General features: G+C 36.0%; 1 protein-coding gene across 1 annotated transcript; it reads left to right on the forward strand.

The window, feature by feature from the left end:
• Nucleotides 1-8,642: 8,642 nt before the first annotated feature.
• Nucleotides 8,643-12,996, forward strand: rhcga (Rh family, C glycoprotein a; the record flags this gene model as incomplete). The annotated part of the gene is made up of 10 exons (XM_081389979.1): nucleotides 8,643-8,868; nucleotides 9,029-9,221; nucleotides 9,439-9,589; nucleotides 10,511-10,658; nucleotides 10,767-10,933; nucleotides 11,025-11,162; nucleotides 11,257-11,393; nucleotides 12,141-12,265; nucleotides 12,687-12,760; nucleotides 12,916-12,996. 10 exons carry the CDS (start codon nucleotides 8,643-8,645, stop codon nucleotides 12,994-12,996), a joined length of 1,440 nt encoding a protein of 479 aa, XP_081246105.1.
• Between the last annotated feature and the right edge of the window lie 6,364 nt (nucleotides 12,997-19,360).

The raw sequence follows: 19,360 nt of genomic DNA on the forward strand, positions 1-19,360 counted from the left end.
GCAAAATCATATTAACGGCACTATTTTTTTTAACGCTCGATTAACGCAGCGCGTATTTTCTGTTTGACCCGTGACCCAACCCCTAGTTGGAGAAATGGAGATACACAGTGTTGGCAACTTAGCGACATTGCAGACCCCTTTAGCGATTTTTTCCCTTCAACAAAGCGCCCAAACCTTATTTAGTTTCTGAGAATATACCGGTACCGCCGGTAGCCTACTGCTCTCTCAGCACGAGCGCGCGCCTCTCTCTCTCTCGCTCTCTCTCTCTATCTCTCTCTCTCTCTCTCTGCGTCTCACGCGGAGGAGCAGCGCTTTAATTCAGTTAAACACAGATATTATGTTGCTTCTCTAATTTTACAAATATAGCCGAAATCAGAGCACGGATATTGTCTTTAGCTTTATGTGTATTTGATTTCACCAGACGACGGCTCGATTATCAGAATTTTTGTGCAGATTAACGTCTTGGAAGGGAGAGCTGGTTATGTTTATTTGGTCGCGTTTCAGTCACCATTTCAAATTCATTCCGTTGTTTGACAACAGAAACAATAAAATATACGTTTTATTGAGAATGTATTGATAATTTAGCTTCATCAAAATGGGCACAGAGAGAGACAAACTACAATGTAATAATAAATGCTAAATGTACATTTAGCATTTTCAGAAGAGCTGCCCTGTCATGCAAAAATCTAAACATTTTTGTGTTAGTAAACTGCTCAGTGCAAAGAAAGAGAAGTAATGGGAACCTGGTATTTCTTTGTTCTTTTTACGTGTCTAATAGACATGAACAAGTTCTTTGAAAAACATCTATGACCTTTTGAAACATGTCTCGTCTTCATGCTATATTGACTATGGTTTTAATAATAAACATACATTTGCATAAAGCATCTATATTTATCAATGCCCACGTTGATTAGAGTATTACAAACTTGAAAAGTATAAATTTAAGGTATATTTAGAACAAATAAAAAATGTGCGATTAAATGCGATTAATCGCGAGTTAACTCATGACAATCACGCGATTAATCGCGATTAAAAATTGTAATCGATTGACAGCCCTAATATATATATATATATATATATATATATATATATATATATATATATATATATATATATATATATATACTCACCTAAAGGATTATTAGGAATACCTGTTCAATTTCTCATTAATGCAATTATCTAATCAACCAATCACATGGCAGTTGCTTCAATGCATTTAGGGGTGTGGTCCTGGTCAAGACAATCTCCTGAACTCCAAACTGAATGTCAGAATGGGAAAGAAAGGTGATTTAAGCAATTTTGAGCGTGGCATGGTTGTTGGTGCCAGACGGGCCGGTCTGAGTATTTCTCAATCTGCTCGGTTACTGGGATTTTCACGCACAACCATTTCTAGGGTTTACAAAGAATGATGTGAAAAGGGAAAAACATCCAGTATGCAGCAGTCCTGTGGGCGAAAATGCCTTGTTGATGCTAGAGGTCAGAGGAGAATGGGCCGACTGATTCAAGCTGATAGAAGAGCAACTTTGACTGAAATAACCACTCGTTACAACCGAGGTATGCAGCAAAGCATTTGTGAAGCCACAACACGAGGCGGATGGGCTACAACAGCAGAAGACCCCACCGGGTACCACTCATCTCCACTACAAATAGGAAAAAGAGGCTACAAGTTGCACGAGCTCACCAAAATTGGTCAGTTGAAGAATGGAAAAATGTTGCCTGGTCTGATGAGTCTCGATTTCTGTTGAGACATTCAGATGGTAAGAGTCAGAATTTGGCGTAAACAGAATGAGAACATGGATCCATCATGCCTTGTTACCACTGTGCAGGCTGGTGGTGGTGGTGTAATGGTGTGGGGGATGCTTTCTTGGCACACTTTAGGCCCCTTAGTGCCAATTGGGCATCGTTTAAATGCCACGGCCTACCTGAGCATTGTTTCTGACCATGTCCATCCCTTTATGACCACCATGTACCCATCCTCTGATGGCTACTTCCAGCAGGATAATGCACCATGTCACAAAGCTCGAATCATTTCAAATTGGTTTCTTGAACATGACAATGAGTTCACTGTACTAAAATGGCCCCCACAGTCACCAGATCTCAACCCAATAGAGCATCTTTGGGATGTGGTGGAATGGGAGCTTCGTGCCCTGGATGTGCATCCCCCAAATCTCCATCAACTGCAAGATGCTATCCTATCAATATGGGCCAACATTTCTAAAGAATGCTTTCAGCACCTTGTTGAATCAATGCCACGTAGAATTAAGGCAGTTCTGAAGGCGAAAGGGGGTCATACACAGTATTAGTATGGTGTTCCTAATAATCCTTTAGGTGAGTGTATAACTTAATATAGATATACAGTAAAATTAAATTAAATTGTATTATTTGATTAATATCATATTTTAAATGATGGTTTCAAATATGGAGTTAAGTATGGTGATTATCTCTAAGGTGGACACCCAGCTTATTATTTATTCAGATTACTTTTTTCAAGTAACTAGTATAGTAACGTGTTACTTTTTTCAAATAAGTAATGAAATCGGGAGAAATATTGAGTAATTAATCATTGTAAACATTGTAGTTCATCTCACATGCACAAAAACAGATTCAGTATTCTTCAAAATAAATCAAACCAGAAATGCAAATTCAGAATATTATGCAAACCTGCAATAATTAAATGTTAAATAACACAAATATGCTTTATGTATTGAATCTCACTTTATTTACCAAAGTCTTTGCTGATGATCCAATTCAGCCATACTAATAAGCAAAAATGACTTTAGATAAACACGTTTTTTTTTTTTATTGCTGAAGAGTATTGAATGTTCTTTTCTTGTATCCTATGCTTCTGCGATCCAGAACTTCAGCACATCTGAAAGGTTTTGAGCTGCACCCTTCTGTACAGGTGTGGATTTGCTTTTTCATTTTCTTTATCTTAATGACTTGACTTTGATTGACAGAAAATCATGTGATATCCTTTTGTCATCAGTAATGGAATGTCCTAGTGACAGATTGCAAAGGCCAGGCATAGTCAGGTGATTCCTGTTATTCTTGGAATGCCACCCTGATAACAATCTGAGGACCACACTTTGTCACATGTTCTATACCTGTTTTTTGGTGAAACACACCTCCATAACGCTTCAATAGCCACATGTTCTCTAGCTAAGTGTGAAGAAATGCACATGCACACTCCCCCTTTTTTTCTAGAAGTGAGCCTGACTTTGAAAAAAATTATTCGTTGAATTTAATAAAAAAAAATGATCGTAAGTGGTTGCACACAATTGATTTTAGCTACATTTAAAACAAATGCATTAAGTTGAACTTAATCAATTTTAGTTCAACTTAATGCATTTGTTTAAATGTAGCTAAAATCAATTGTGTGCAACCACTTACGATAAAAAAATTGGATTAAATTCAACGAATCATTTTTTTTCAGTGCACTACCAGGCAAAAGTTTGGACACGCTTGATTGATTTACAATATAGTCTGTTGATCTAAATGTTTCTGACTAATTGCATGAAATTAGTTTTGTATACACATGTAAATTGCTTATGCTTTAATTTCTTACTTATACTTCCCATACTTTCATTGGTGTTATTTCAGTTTTTATCATGTTATCTTAAAGTAGTGTAAATGTTAAATGAGTCATAGTGTATCTTGCATGGATGATGTAATAGAGATTGTTTAATATTAAAGTTTTTTAAATCCAAGAAGAAGAAAAAAGCACAGGTTGTAGTATTTTTTTTTTTTTTTAGATTAGATTTAATACAGCTTGTGGATGCAGTCTAGGGAAATGTATTGTTTGTCTTTAAAAAAAAAATTTAATTCATTTAAAATATTTAATAATGAATACAACTTAAATGGAAATTTAATAAAAGTCCATGCTGCTAAAAGTTAGGGGTAAAACATATCATCAAATATTGTGTTTTCAGAATATTCAGAAAAAAATTCTCTTAATGTCTTAAGTGAACGTAAACAGTTGAGACTAAGAAAGAGTGTTTAACAGTATGTTGGATACATGCAGCTCTTAAAGTGACAGCAGCCTAATAACCCTACAGCTGTCTTTGTCCTTAATGTTCATCTAACAACAAAACACAAAAAGAAAATCACCCGCTGTTCTTGACTGAATAAGTTTTGCAACTTTGGTAAGAATTAATTTATATTTAATGCAGTGTTATTTTACATTTGATTCCTTATTTCAATTTCTGTCACTGCATGAAAAGAGGTGTATCCAGACTAGTAAACTCCTGTATACACCACTGATTTCCGGAAGTGTCCACAAGTACTCTGTTTATATCAAATCAGTCCGGATACTTCCGTAATGACATCAGTTCGGACTACATGCTGCAGCCATTTGTTGCCATGGTAAGTAATCTCCTCGAGGATTTTTACCAGACAGGTATTGGGCCACAGACTTTTCTCAAAAGTCATTTCATTGGTCAACTTAAAATTTATCCCACCCAAAACCCTTACAGCAAAGTGACTTCATTGGTTTCAATTTAAATATACCCCTCCCAAAACCCATAAGGTGAATGTTTTAATGGGTTATCTCTAATATATATCCCTCCCAAAACCCTTACAGGTGAGTGATTTGATTGGTTGCAGGCCAAATATGGTTTAACCAATAATTGATTGTTTGTCTTTATTAGGAAAAATAGTAGATAGTATCCAAAACATAAAAACCACAATTTCAACAGAAAACAACATTTAAAAATACAACATCTACTTTGAATGAAAGATTTCAAAAAAGGCAGTAAATAATAACACATGAGATGATGTATCACTGCAGCTCCTGCATGAATCCACATCAGCAGCATCTTCCTCATCTTACATTGAGCTCCACCATTTCTGTCCTCCACAATGCTCTTTCTGTATTTGTCTTTGCTGACCTCGTCTCCAGCAACTGCAAAATAACAGTAATGTAACCATTGACCATACTCACTACAGCCTATTTAAAAAGAGTTACATCATGTCAACTTCTAAACTTACTGTTGTCTCTCTCTCTGGCTTTTTTTTTTTTTTTTTTTTTTGCCATAACCTTGATTGAGTGTTTCAGCTGGGCCTTTCCGGTAACAATCTATGAATACTTCTCCCTCATAGCCTCATTATAAATCTGGAAGGATACCTGAAAGGCATCAGATATGTTTAGTAACAGAATATTTATTTGGATAGGTTAAACAATGCAAAAAATGGATATTAAAAGATTGCAACAACCTTCTGAACTTCTGTTACTGTTTATAATCTCAGAAGATGAGTTGAGTGGATTATCAGAGAAAAAAAGACGGTATAAATATAGTTAACATTAAATATATGAATTTTACACTGTATAGATAATCAGTCTTGCCTGGTTTGTGCATGATGTTGAAGTGGATACACCTCAGAACTGTGCGGGCTTAGTGTTTCAGTCTGAAAGTGTGGCCGACCGGAGATCAGTGTGTGTGTGTGTGTGTGTGTGTGTGGGAGGGGATCATTTATGGAAGACCAGGGCTGTTTGACACTTTTTAATCTATATTTGAATAGGATGAGTGTTTATTTATATGTAGTTTGTAATTATTAATATATAAATGAATTTATAAATATATTCATATTAGTGCCGTGCAACGATTAATCGCAATGAATCGTTTCCAAAATACAATTTTGTGTTTACATAATATGTAAGTGTGTGTACTGTGTATAATAAATACACACATATGCATGTATATATTTAAGAAATATTTGCTTGTATATACTGTGTGTGTGTGTATATATATATACATAATTTATTATATATATAAATATAAATATTTTATATATAAATACCACATTTTACTTAAATATATACATGCATATGTGTGTATTTATATATACAAAATAATTACACACAGCACACAAACACATATATTATGTAAACACAAACTTTTATTTTGGATGCAATTCATCGCGAATAATCGTTGCCAAGCACTAATTCATATATAGGCTAAATGAGAATATATAAATACTATTTGCTAGTTTTGACTGAACATAACTATTGAACACTTCCACTGTTATTGGCCAGGAAAAGATACACACGTCATAACACACATTGACTTTTGGGGGGTATATTTCACTATAGAGATACAGCTATACACCTCCTCTCCTCCAATAAAGGACCAGGTCTTCATTTCTGTGGAATAATATGGAAAGAAGAATGAAGTTGTGGAGAGAGGATGCCTTCAGATTAAAAAACATCTAGCCTATAGATATGTTCTCTAATGGCTCTGTCAAAAATGCTGCTATGTTAGAGTTCAGTAGTGTTAAGACTATTTTGAGGCTGTTTTGTGAAACTCCCCAGGCTCACCCCCTCCCTCCATCTGAGAACACCGCAAGCACATTATAACTACGGGCCATTAACATGTCAAAGGTCTTCACACCTAACAGCCATCAGTGTTTCAAGCTGTGAATGGCCATGAAATTTCAAAGATTCTTGTAATATGTCCGTGTAGGCCAAGTATCTGGGTATTTCTGGAAATGTACTGCTCTGTGTTACTTAGCTCAGGTTTTTTTACGCATACATCCGGCAAACCTGAAATTACACGTAAGTTTACCATAGCCAGAAATGACCAGATTCGACCCTTTTCATGCAGTGCGCACCTGAAAATTGTGATGTTTCCCTGGTACTCTCAGAAATAAAGGTACAAAAGCTGTCTCTGTGGCGGTACCTTTTCAAAAGGTAGACCTTTGTACCTAAAGAGTGCATATTAGTCCCTCAAAGGTACATATTGGTACCAAAAGTGTACATATTAGTACCTAAATGGTACATATTAGAATCCTTTTGAAGGGTACTGTCCCAGTGACAGCTTTTGTACCTTTTTTTTCTGAGAGCGCGCAATCTAAATATTTAAACCACTGACCCAACCAGGCTAGTAGAAAAAAATCCTTAGCGTTGAGCCCTATAGGAGCAGCTCTTAATATTCACTGTGCTATTAGTTTTTCTCGATTGCTTAAACGCATTTCTTGAACTATGCCTCGTATTCTCAAAACGGTAAACACAAATCCATAACGTCTCACCCAATTCCCCAAACGTGTAGAATTTTGCAGTGACAGTTCAACAAATCTGACTTATGTGTCAAAACAGGGGAATAGTGTTTATAGTTTAGGAAAATGGGTGTGCTTTTTGATAAATGGCGTTATGGTTTTGAAATTTTAGTTCAAAAGCCTGATTATAGTGTTTAAGCAATCAAGAAAAACTGTAAATGTAAGATAAAATATGAGAGCAATGGAATGAACAATGAAAGTAACAGAAGCTTCATTTTAAGCCAACTAATTTGATTCATATTATTTTGGGTTCTATACACAATTTTTTTTTTTTTTAAATTACAAAAGCATTGAATATGCAGGTGTTGAGTATAGACCTCGTGCTGGAAAAAGTGGTATCGGAGAAATCCCTAGTATTTTCATAATGAGGTGATCTGGTTATGTAACACAGCAGTTCAGCGACTTCAGAAACACTGATAGTATCTGTTATGTACCCAACAGAGAACAATGTCAAGCATGAGATATTGACTGTTTAGATGCATCTTATGACTTATGAGTTGAATGCCTGCAAAAGAAGCTTGATAATAACTATTAAACTGGTCATGCTCACCTGGCTATCTCTTTAAGATAAAAAAAAAAAGATTTTGCAGAAAATGCAGATTTTAATAATAATTAATTACATTTATATAGCGCTTTTCTCTGCAATCAAATCGCTTTGAACATATTTATTTTATATGACAGCATCACTCAATTTATGCAACATCATCAATTCAATATTTTTGGGTTAAAATGTACATATAGGTCTACTGTATAAATTAAATAACATTTATGTTTTGTAACTGAGCACTATTGCACTATTACATTCTTAATAATTTTTAATGATATTTTTGCCTTCACTAGGTCCTGTAGTCATTTTTTTCAGACAGATTTTTTTATTAAAAAAGTACAAATATGTAGTCTCTTATTTAATTATTTTAGATATAATTGCTGTAGATAATACTTGTGTAGAGTCCAATGATCAGGAACTGAATAGATATATATACAGTACACATATATATATATATATATATATATATATATATATATATATATATATATATATATATATATATATATTTAAAGGCGATTTGAATTATTCAGATATTTAAAAGAAGTGCAGTTTTTTGCTCTGTAGACCAAGAGAGACCAAGCAGAATAAATAGCGACATTGAAAGTTTCCTACTCTTACGTAACATGTTTGCCCTGATTTTCTTGATTTTGACTGTTTGCACAGCAATCTAAATCGGTTATATTATATAAAGTCGACAACTTCTAGTAGTGGTAAAAACAAAGCAAAGAAAATAATCTCACCTGAAGGTGAATTGCAGTTTTCAAAGAAGATGGTCTGATTTGTCTTTAGTCCAAGTGTAATTATAATTATGTCTAGTAAGACTAGTATGACCTCTTTAGAAAAAAAAAAAATCTCAGTCACAAGGCAAGATATTGATCAGTCTTGTCAGGTGACTGTCAGACACCCTGATTTCATTTCCAGAAGACAGACCTGCACCAGGTGAGCAGTGACACACCTCCAGATCCCCAGCTATAAATACAGCTGCACTTCACTCAGAAATTACAGAAGAACTTCACCCAACAGATCATCTCTTTACTTCACCATGGGGAACTTCGTTGACTGCTGCCGAGGCTTCTGGTGCGGGGCCAAGAACCCTGACGTCCGGATCAGCCTGCCTGTGGTCTGCTTCGTGTGGCAGATCGCCATGATCATCCTGTTCGGAGTGTTTGTGCGTTACGATGAAGAATCAGATGCGCACTGGTCTGAGCACAAACATGAGAAGAACATCACGAGTGACATCGAGAACGACTTCTACTACAGATACCCAAGTGAGTATTCATGTTCTGCAGGGTTGGATACTGATATAAGGCCATTAAAATCAGTTTATAGATCAAATTTGTAATGAATAAAATAGTTTTGTTGAGCCTTCAGTAGGTAGAAAGTTACGGAAGTTAATCATCCATTAACCTTCTTGACCACTTTTCTCAGGTTTCCAGGATGTACATGTGATGATCTTTGTGGGTTTCGGCTTTCTCATGACCTTCATGAAGCGCTATAGCTTCGGTGGGGTGGGATTCAACTTTCTCATCGCTGCCTTTGGTCTGCAGTGGGCTCTGCTCATGCAGGGCTGGTTCCACTCTCTGGACCCGACTGACGGCAAAATCAAGATCGGGATTGAGAAGTACGTTTTGCACCTCACTATCTCCGAATAACTTCTTTTGATTCATTTATTTAAGGTCCTTGGTTCCTCTTGCACAAAAAGAATGTGGCATATAGAGGCATCAGAGGGCCGTTCAAATCACCACATTGCAAATGTGACTTTCTTGAACAATGCATCAGAAGATGGTGACTTGTGTGATCCAGCTGATGTTCATCATTTCCCATCTTGCTTTCACCAGTATCATCAATGCCGACTTCTGTGTGGCGGGATGTCTCATTGCATATGGAGCTCTCCTGGGAAAAGTCAGTCCAGTTCAACTGATGATCTTGACGCTATTTGGCATCACACTGTTTGCGGTTGAGGAACACATTATTCTTTCTATTCTCCATGTGAGTAGCAGTGTTATTTTAGTATTATTTAGAGCTTTTATTGTTATACTTTTCGTATTGGTTTTAGTTACATTTTTATACATTTTGTTTTCAGGGTAATTATGGTTAGCTAAAATTAAAACTAAAACCATATAAACATTTTCTTTTCTTGAAATTAAATAAACATTAACTGAAATAAAATAATACATATTTATATAAAAAATGTACTTATTTTATTTCAGCTAGTTTCAAATGCACCATTTCTCATTTTCTTCTAGTTTAAGCACTAAAATAACAAAAATAACTAAGAACTATATAGACATTAAAAAAGAATAAAAATGACAAAAACAACACAATTACTAAAACTTTGCTAAAAAAAGTATTATTATTCATTTAAATTATTATAATGATACTGAAAATAATACTGTTTGCTATGTGCATTAGTATTTTTTTTATTTGACCATTTAGAATATTTATTTATTTATTTCAGTTTTAGTTTATTTGCAGTTATTTATATTAAACAAAATTAGTTTTTCACCTAGTACTGATATTTTATTTCAGCTTTATTTCAATTAAAAGGATAGTCATCTTTTACTCAGCCTCGAGTTCTTCCAAACCTGTATGAATTTCTTCTTCTGCTGAACACAAAAGAAGATATTTTGAAGAATATGAGGAACCAAAGCTGATGGGCCCCGTTGACTTCATAGTATGGGGAAAAAAATATCATGGAAGCCAATAGCTACCATCAACTGTCTGGTTACCGACATTCTTCAAAATATCTTCTTTTGTGTTCAGCAGACGAAAGAGAAGAAAGAAACTCGAACTGGTTTGGAACAATGTAAATAATGACAGTTCTTGATGATAAACCTGGCGAGTAGCCATCATCCTGAAAATTTCTGCCTAGATCAAGAGATTTTATTAAATTGTTCTTGTGTTTCACAGGCTCGTGACTCTGGCGGAGCCATGGTCATCCACACTTTCGGAGGCTACTTCGGTCTGACAATATCATGGATTCTTTATCGACCGAAGCTAAACCAAAGCAAGCATCTGGGCAGCTCTGTCTACCACTCTGATGTCTTTGCTATGATCGGTATGTCATGACTGAGTCCTTTTTATATGTTACACACCCTTGATAAGATCTTACATGAGCCGCTTTCAAAAAATCCAGTCCTTTATCTGAAGACGTTTCCTCTTACAGGGACCCTCTTCCTCTGGATGTTCTGGCCCAGTTTCAACTCTGCCATCTCAGATCATGGAGATGGTCAACACCGGGCGGCCATAAACACATACCTTGCTCTGGCTTCTTCTGTACTGACTACATTTGCCATATCCAGCCTTTCAGCCAAGAAGGGAAAACTGGACATGGTAAGTTACTGCACTTAAATATGTCACAATTACGTCTGCAGCATCCTATCTGTGACATTTCGTAATATTGCACCTGTTTTGTGCAACATAGGTGCATATCCAGAATGCAACTCTGGCTGGGGGCGTAGCGATGGGAACAGCGGCCGAGTTCATGATCTCACCCTACGGTTCTCTCATTGTGGGCTTCATCTGTGGGATACTTTCCACGTTCGGCTACCTGGTGCTCACTGTGAGTGTGACAGAAGAGCAGATTTGAGCGTCATTTGCGCTGTAAGAACAGATTCATTTATACCTGCTTCCCCCCCCCCCCCCCCCCCATGCAGCCCTTCATGGAGAAGTACATGAAGATTCAAGACACTTGTGGCATCCACAACCTGCATGCCATGCCCGGCCTCCTCGGAGGAGTTATTGGTGCCATCACAGCGGCTGCTGCCAGTGAGAGCGTCTATGGACGTGAGGGGTGAGTGTGACTGTTTACTTTCTATTAGTATACAGTTAAATTGAAACATTTAAATCATACAAAGTTGATTTATTTCTAAAAGTCAAGTCAAATGTGTTTATATAGTGCTTTAAACAATACAGATTGTTTTCAGGCAGCTTCACATTAAAGGTGCACTATCTAGCACCATTACTGTAGACATTACTGTAGCTTTACCCAACCCGATCTCACAGCAATTTGTACGAATTAGCCACCTTTTACTCACTCGTACGAATTGGTCATGTGATAGCGTCATACAGCACACACAGCGCTACAGCAACCATAATCACGATAGATAGATAAAAATATGACGCAAGGGTGAGTGACATATGTATCATAAAGTTACATAGTGTACCTTTAATAAATTGTTTTAATATAGTCCAATCACGAAATGACTTAGTTTCAGCTGTAAAGCAGCTATACAGAAGGCAATAGTGTCATTACTCAGCTTAGTGTTGTTTCAATTCAGTTTTAAAAGTATGTCAGTGTTGCACAGTTCATCAATTATGAAACAAGGTCAGTTCAGCTATAAGCAGCTCTACAGTGGCAATAGTGTCATTATTCAGAAATTCAGATTCAATTTAGTTCAATGTTGCAAAGTTAGTTTCATCATCAAGTTCAAATTTTGTTCTTTTCTCAGATAAATCGATAATATTACTGAATATTGATAGTCCTTTTGAATAGTAAAAGTGTGTATATGTTGCTGATACAAATTCTTTTCTTTTTCAGGTTGGTAAACACCTTTGATTTTAAAGGGGACTTTGCTAATAGGACACCTGCCATGCAAGGAGGCTTCCAGGCAGCTGGTATTTGTGTTGCTCTCGTTTTTGGAATCGTTGGTGGAATTATAGTAGGTGAGCATCCAAAAAAGAAAAAAGAAATGATAGGGATATACTGAAATACAGTCCATCCACACGTAAGAATATAAAATGTAGCAGCTGCACAATGTAATATAAATATATGTCAGTGTTATTTTAGTATCAGGATATTAAATCCTTTACAAATATTTTTGTTGTATTTTCTGTTTTCATTTAATTAATTAGTATCCATAATTATAGGGAGGAATAGATAGATAGATAGATAGATAGATAGATAGATAGATAGATAGATAGATAGATAGATAGATAGATAGATAGATAGATAGATAGATAGATAGATAGATAGATAGATAGATAATTACAGTTATTGTTTATTTTATTCCAAATAATGAAAATGTATTTGTGTTATGGTTTAAGTTTTAGTTAACTATAATAACCCTGGTATATGTATATACAGGTTGCATCCTGAGACTGCCATTCTGGGGAGACCCATCAGATGATAACTGCTTTGATGATGAGGTGTACTGGGAGGTGAGTTTGAATATGTATTTCATTGTTGCACGGCTAGGTGGCACTGTAGAACTCAACTGAGAATGTAATTATATATAAATGTGACAAGTAGCCCGGTTTCTTCTATACAGTGTCAAGGTCTGAGTTGTGTTTAAATAAAACTCATTCTTTTACAGGTGCCTGAAGATGAGGAGAGCATCCCTCCCATTCTAGAATACAACAGCCACATGGTCGGCAAAAGTGCTGACAGGATGTAAGGACGGACTTCAAGATTCTCTTGATGTTATGCAAAGAGACACTATACTGTAACTATTTATAAACGATAGATCAAAATATCAAATGTTTGTCATTTTATTTTGTAAAAATTCTCTATATTACAAGTAAATTGAACTTTGAAGTGCTTCTTGCATTCTAATCCATCACCATGAGATGGCAGTACACACCACATAATAGACTTCCAGCTTTAAGATCACAGTAACGGAATGATCGCGTAACTGTGTAGTAGCATTTCAGTAAAGAAATAAATTGCATCAACTCTATTTTTATACAAAATGACTAAGATGATGTGTCAGATTGACTGTTTTACATTTTGTTTCTGTTATTTGGGAATTATTTAACTATTAATGCATGAATTAATTGTTTTAGTCTAAAATATTTCTTTCTTTTTTTTTCATCCTTCAGGTCAGATACTAACTTCTCTGTGGAACAAAGCTAATGCAAGAATGAAGAAATGCACAATGTCTTTATGACACAAGAAGATGAACCTGATCACATCATATTGGGACAAAATAACAATAATTAAGAGACAGAAAGAATGTTCAGACCAAGTCTGTGCTGAAGAGAATCTAGTCCCTGTAATACCTTTTAGAGGTATTGGCCTGCAAGGCTAAAAGGGTCGGCTCTTAGTTCAATTTCAAGTCTGTGTGTTTTACAGTCCTTAAATTAATTTAATCAAGATGTTAATAAATGTATAATTTCTGAAACTAATGCATATATATATTTCATAATTCACCAGTACTAGTTCTAAACTTAAATTATATTAAGTTTCAATCATTCTGTAAAAGAATGAAATAAGAATGATTGTACTTTATCATGTTTGTAATGTTAAGTTTGATATGATGAATGTGTTAATAATGTTAGTTATTTATCTAGTTATTTTCAAGAGTAGTGATGTGATATTGCTTCCTTCCTGGCTATTATATTTGATCAGGAAGGATTAAATGAGAACTTTTGAGAGCTCAATGTGTCTGCAGACCATGTAGAATGATAGTAATATTATTTCTTTGGATTTTTAAATTATAAAGCTTTATATTCTTTCCTATTTTAAAAATACTATAAAAAATAAAAAGACAATATTACAATCTTCAACTCAATGACTTTACATTGGTGCTAAATGTTTGTTTGTTTGTTTGTTTGTTTAACATTTTACGAATGGCAATACTTATAATTTAACTAACTGTTGCTTTAATTCTCTCAAATATAAATTATGGCAGCTTTGCAAAACGTCCATTTAAACCTTTCTTCTTTGACCAAATCACTTCTATACTTTTTCAAATATTACCTTTTATTAAGTGTGTAATATAGCTGGAAAGTAAAATGTCTGCAGTTATTGTCTCTTAAAAGTAAGAATCGATTCTGAACTGCTGAAACAAGTCGCCTGCAATTCCTGTCTCACTTCCTGTTACAAACCTTTGTAACAAATTTGCATAGTGTAAATGGTCTTCATTGGCTGCCCACAAACAATGTCAACTTTGCCCCGCCCTCAAACACTGTAGTGACTAAGACTAGAAGAGTTTGGTTCGTGTTGTCGACATGTCGAAAAGATGCTTTTCTGTGCTGTGAATCCACTTTGCATGCACTTCAGAAGAATGAGGATTGATACGTAAAAACAGACGCCATTGTTACTGATTATATCGCTGTGTATCAAGTGCTGAGGAGCTGAAATTCAGATATGGTAATAGGTGTATTCCTTTCCAATGCATTGCAAGCGGTAAACCAATCACAACAGACTGGGCCGTCTGACCAATCAGAGCAGAGTAGGCCTATAACTCTATTACATATAAAGGTTTTGACATGGACTTAAAATAATTTGATTGTCTTTTGCCATGGCAGAATTTTTTTAAACAAACAAATCTTGTTAATGAATACATTTGTTTGGTTACTATTAATGATCAAACACTAGATTTCTGGTTTCATTTCATTAAAATTGCTTAAACGTTGCTTTGAATATAGGGTGACCCCCCGTCCCGCTTTGCGTTGTACCGCACAGCATTTTCACCCCTTGTCCCGCACGTCGCATATTGAGAAAATGTCCCGCATTTTCATCAGTCTGTCAGTTTTTAATTATCATATTGAGAAAACATTGTGCATGCTTTCTTTTGCATTTTTAAGAAAGCATTTTATTAATTATTTTTGCGGCGTAGTTTTTCACCTATATTTAACAGCGCTTCGTCAGAAGTACAAATACAACAGCCGTCTTTTAAATCCTATCCAATGGTTGAAAGGAAAGGAGTAAACATGGCCACTAGTAGGTTGTGGCGGCTGTCAATCAAAATGTGGAGCAGTGATTCGTTCTATGTGTTCCCGTCAGAAAACAAATGGATAATTCAGTCAATTAAAATTCAAATTTAACAGAATTGATCACCTTGTCGCCTGCTGTGGTTGTTTTGATTCACATCCTTTCTAAAAATATGAAAGTTTTTGGTTTAATATATAATAATAAATAAGACTGTCAATGATCTAATTTCATGTTGTTTTATATTTTATTAGTTCATTATTTATTTTGTTGGATTTTAATTGGACTTGGTCAGAACTGTTTCAAAAATAGTTATCTGCATGATGCCTGCTGCTCAGTGATGTTGAATTTAAATGACATGTAAAATTAAGACATGTTATGTTACATTGTGATATAATGGTGTTTTCTGGAAGGGACTAAAGAACGATGCATTTTTATCAGCTGAAAGGCAGAATACAAACGTTTTTTCATTAAGTTAGATAAGCATTATATAACAGTTTCAGGTTATGTTTTAGTGTTGGTAACATGTCCCACACAAACTTATACTCGTCCCACATTTGGTTTGTTTGATGGTGGTCACCCAAGTTGAATACCGTGTAACTGCTAGAGACGCGCAGTGATTAGCGGTTATCTAGAGTCTGTCAAAATCCCAACAAAACGTTGTTTAATTGAGCTGCTGGTCATCTGTTAGCGTGCTTTCTGGTCACCCTCAGGCCAGACTCCTCCATTCTAATGGAAATAGACTCCTTGTAGAGGGTCAAACGGGGTCAATTGGGTCATTTCCTGATCAATCAGCGTGACATTTAATGAACTTCAAATACGCACTGCTTTTGTGAATGAGCACAGCAAGACGCCAATGATGATGTTGAGTGATTTCGTGCCTTTATGAAGGACTTCAGTTTGTGCATGATTTCATGTTCATGAATTTAATAGGTCTGCTATTATTAATGCTACTGACTGTGTAATACTGCAGACAAAAACACTCAGAGTTGAAAAATGAATATTATATCTGCAGAGTATATTATGGATATTGAGTACAATGTACATTTTAGATGCATGAAATACACAGAAGACCAATAACAACATTTCCCAAAATGCGCAGTAGAGCACACTGTATCCCACAATGCAATGTGCTCGACTTGACCCTCCATTTCCAGTGTGACAACTGAATTTTGGCTTAATATTTGTTCTGACTGACAAAACTTTAAGCACTGAAAAGTTTGCTTCTTTTTTCTTTTTTTTTATACTCTTTGTTGTTGATTTTTTTGCTTGTATTTGTTTATTTGACACTGTATCCCACAATGCAATGTGCTCGACTTGACCCTCCATTTCCAGTGTGACAACTGAATCAGCCACAATTTTTAACATCTTATTCTTGGTTCATTATTTGCTTTCTGACTGCCAAAGGTTGAGATATTTACACAAAATTGGAACAAAAATCTAAAATATCAGCAGAGATTATTTCCAAGAAGTATTTAAAACCTAGTTTAATTGTTTGTAATTATCTTCCAGCTTATACAAATCTCCAAATTACACTCGAGTATACTGCTTTTTTTCTTTTTCTTTTCTTTTCTTTTCTTTTCTTTTCTTTTCTTTTCTTTTCTTTTCTTTTCTTGTTGTGCACTTCGAAAATATTTTTTGTTTGTTTCTGTTTATTTGAAATTATTATTCTATGCAGTTCAACAGATTGCGGATTCTATCACCATTTTTTTTGTTCCATTTTTACTATAAACTTAAAAAAAAAAAAATCCTGCAAAATCTCCAGTGCTATTTTCCCTCTATGTTTTGCGGTGGCTTTTTTAAAGCCCCCTTGAAGTCAAAGTAAAAAAAATAAAAAAATGAAGTCAAGGCACATATACACAACAGCTCACTCAGGTTTGAGGGATTACAAGGTATAACCGCACGCCGGCACGTCCACTGATTCTGATCGGCTTTCCCATGGGGATGAGGAAGAGGGAGGCGGAGCCCGGAGTTAAGGATCTACCGCCGCATCGGGGCTGAGCGGCTGAAAGCAAGAGAGCCGGGGTCAAATCTCTTCTCCTCTCTAATCAAACAAGTCTGCAGGGGACGGGGGGGGTCAGGGTCTGAGGAGGGGGAGGGTGTCGCTCCTGTAACAGAGATGTTCTGGCTAATCCCCTGTGTGAAGGGGAGCGGGCAGGTGGGCCGACCCAGCCTTAGTTTACTCTGAAAAGAACTGCCAGCGGAGTTAGAGCGCCCAGAGATCCACACTTGGATCACATAGCTCAGAGGCTGTGTGTGGAACCACTTGGCCTGCCATTGTTCTACATGGCCGGTCTTGTCTGAAAAGCTGTAGAAAGCCTGTAATCAGATTAAAGATTGCCAGGATGAAGGGGGCTAGTTTTTCTTTTCTTTTTTTCCTCTTTTTTTTAAGGGAACAGGGAGGGAGATTGCAGCCCCTCTAATCAGTACCTGCCATTGAAGAGCAGGAGAGGAGCTAAATAACTCGGCAGGGAGTGTGGGTACAAGGGCCTCATGGACAAATTGGCCTGTTGTTGCTTGGGTATAATTGTGGGCAGTGAGTGTGGGGGGGTGGGGGGGCTGGAGGAAAGGTGGTGTCTTTCATTCAGCAGTCTTTCCCCTCCTGACCTGACAATTATATCACTCTTAAGGGCTGATTGGCACTGGCTGATTGGTACATCTGTGTCGATAGACCTTTTTACCCAGAATCTGTCACTGAATCCTTCGGTACTTGTGGTCGGGGGAAAAAACACTTCATTTCGCTTGGGTCCCAAAGCCGAAGGTCCTGTTTAAGGGTTAAATTGAGTTTCTGAAGAAATGATGTGAAGAAGTTCTGTGGCTGTAAGATCAAATGGCTGTTTATAATGTAAACACTGCATGACAGATAGTGTGAAATATGTAAATGACAAAATTAAAATATATAGTTAAGTGAGATCGTAATGAAGAAAATGGTCAATTCTTCTTATTTTTAAATTGTTTTTTTTTTAAATATGATTATTTATACAAACAAACATTTTAATATTAAAATATTTGAAAAACTATGCGAAATCAAAGTCAGGTGCAGCCAACATGCAGGAAGCCATTTTGTCTCATAAAACAGGAAGTGATCCTCGTGACTGTGGCTGCATCTGAAATCGCATACTTCCATACTAAACAAAATCATGTTCCATTTAAGCATGTGAATATAAATTAGACCTTTCATAATCTTGGACCCGGTTTCACAGACAGGGCTTAGATTAAACCAGGATTAGGCCTTAGTTCAAGTTGGACATTTAAGTAGCTTTTATAAACAAATGAAAAAAAATATATATATTTTTGGTGTGCACCTTGAGACAAAACAATGGCACCGACATATTTTAAGATATGTCAGTACAAGTTGTTTTTAGTTAAAACAGCTCAAACATGCATTTTAGTCTGGGACTAGGCTTAAGCCTTGTCTGTGAAACCGGGGCCCGGTTTCCTAATAGAGAAATGTCCATATATAGCATCATGGGCTCTCAATCCAAGCCCTGTTTGTCATGCTAATCCTTATTATTTGTCCCCTTGTTAGAGAACCTTCCTTCTCTCATGTGTTGGTTTTCCCAAACTGCTTCTCATGTCGGCCGTTCCTTTATACATATTCATTGGTTTCTACCACCAAGAGCATTAAGCCTTGTTAAAACAGAATCAGGCTTTTTCAGTGCGACATGAATCCATTCGCATGGGTCAAAGGGTCAGGTTTGAGAGAATATGACCCCATGGACAATAAATATAGGCAATGCATAGCAGTCGCTCTCTTTGATTCGGACACAAGAGGAAATTTATGGTGGTGGGACAATAAAGATGGAGCACGAGCAGCTTAAACTAAAATGTTCTTCTAATTAGAGGATCCACCTGCATTGGGAAAACATGAATGGATGTGGGAGGGATGAAGCAAAAGTCCATATAATGGCAGTTCTTTTGAAAACATTATTTGCATTTTCAGTCTGTGCTTGATTGGTGGGATACTGGATGAGAAAAAAGACATTTTAGGATTATGTTGCAAAAAGCTTTTACATTTGAGATATGGCCACATAATAATGAATACAGGTTCCTTTAAATTAGAAAAATAGGCCACACGTTAACGTGCGTTATAAGCACGCGCTGAC

Source organism: Scardinius erythrophthalmus (genome assembly GCF_964197995.2).
Source record: "Scardinius erythrophthalmus genome assembly, chromosome: 2".
NCBI classification, from domain to species: domain Eukaryota; kingdom Metazoa; phylum Chordata; class Actinopteri; order Cypriniformes; family Leuciscidae; genus Scardinius; species Scardinius erythrophthalmus.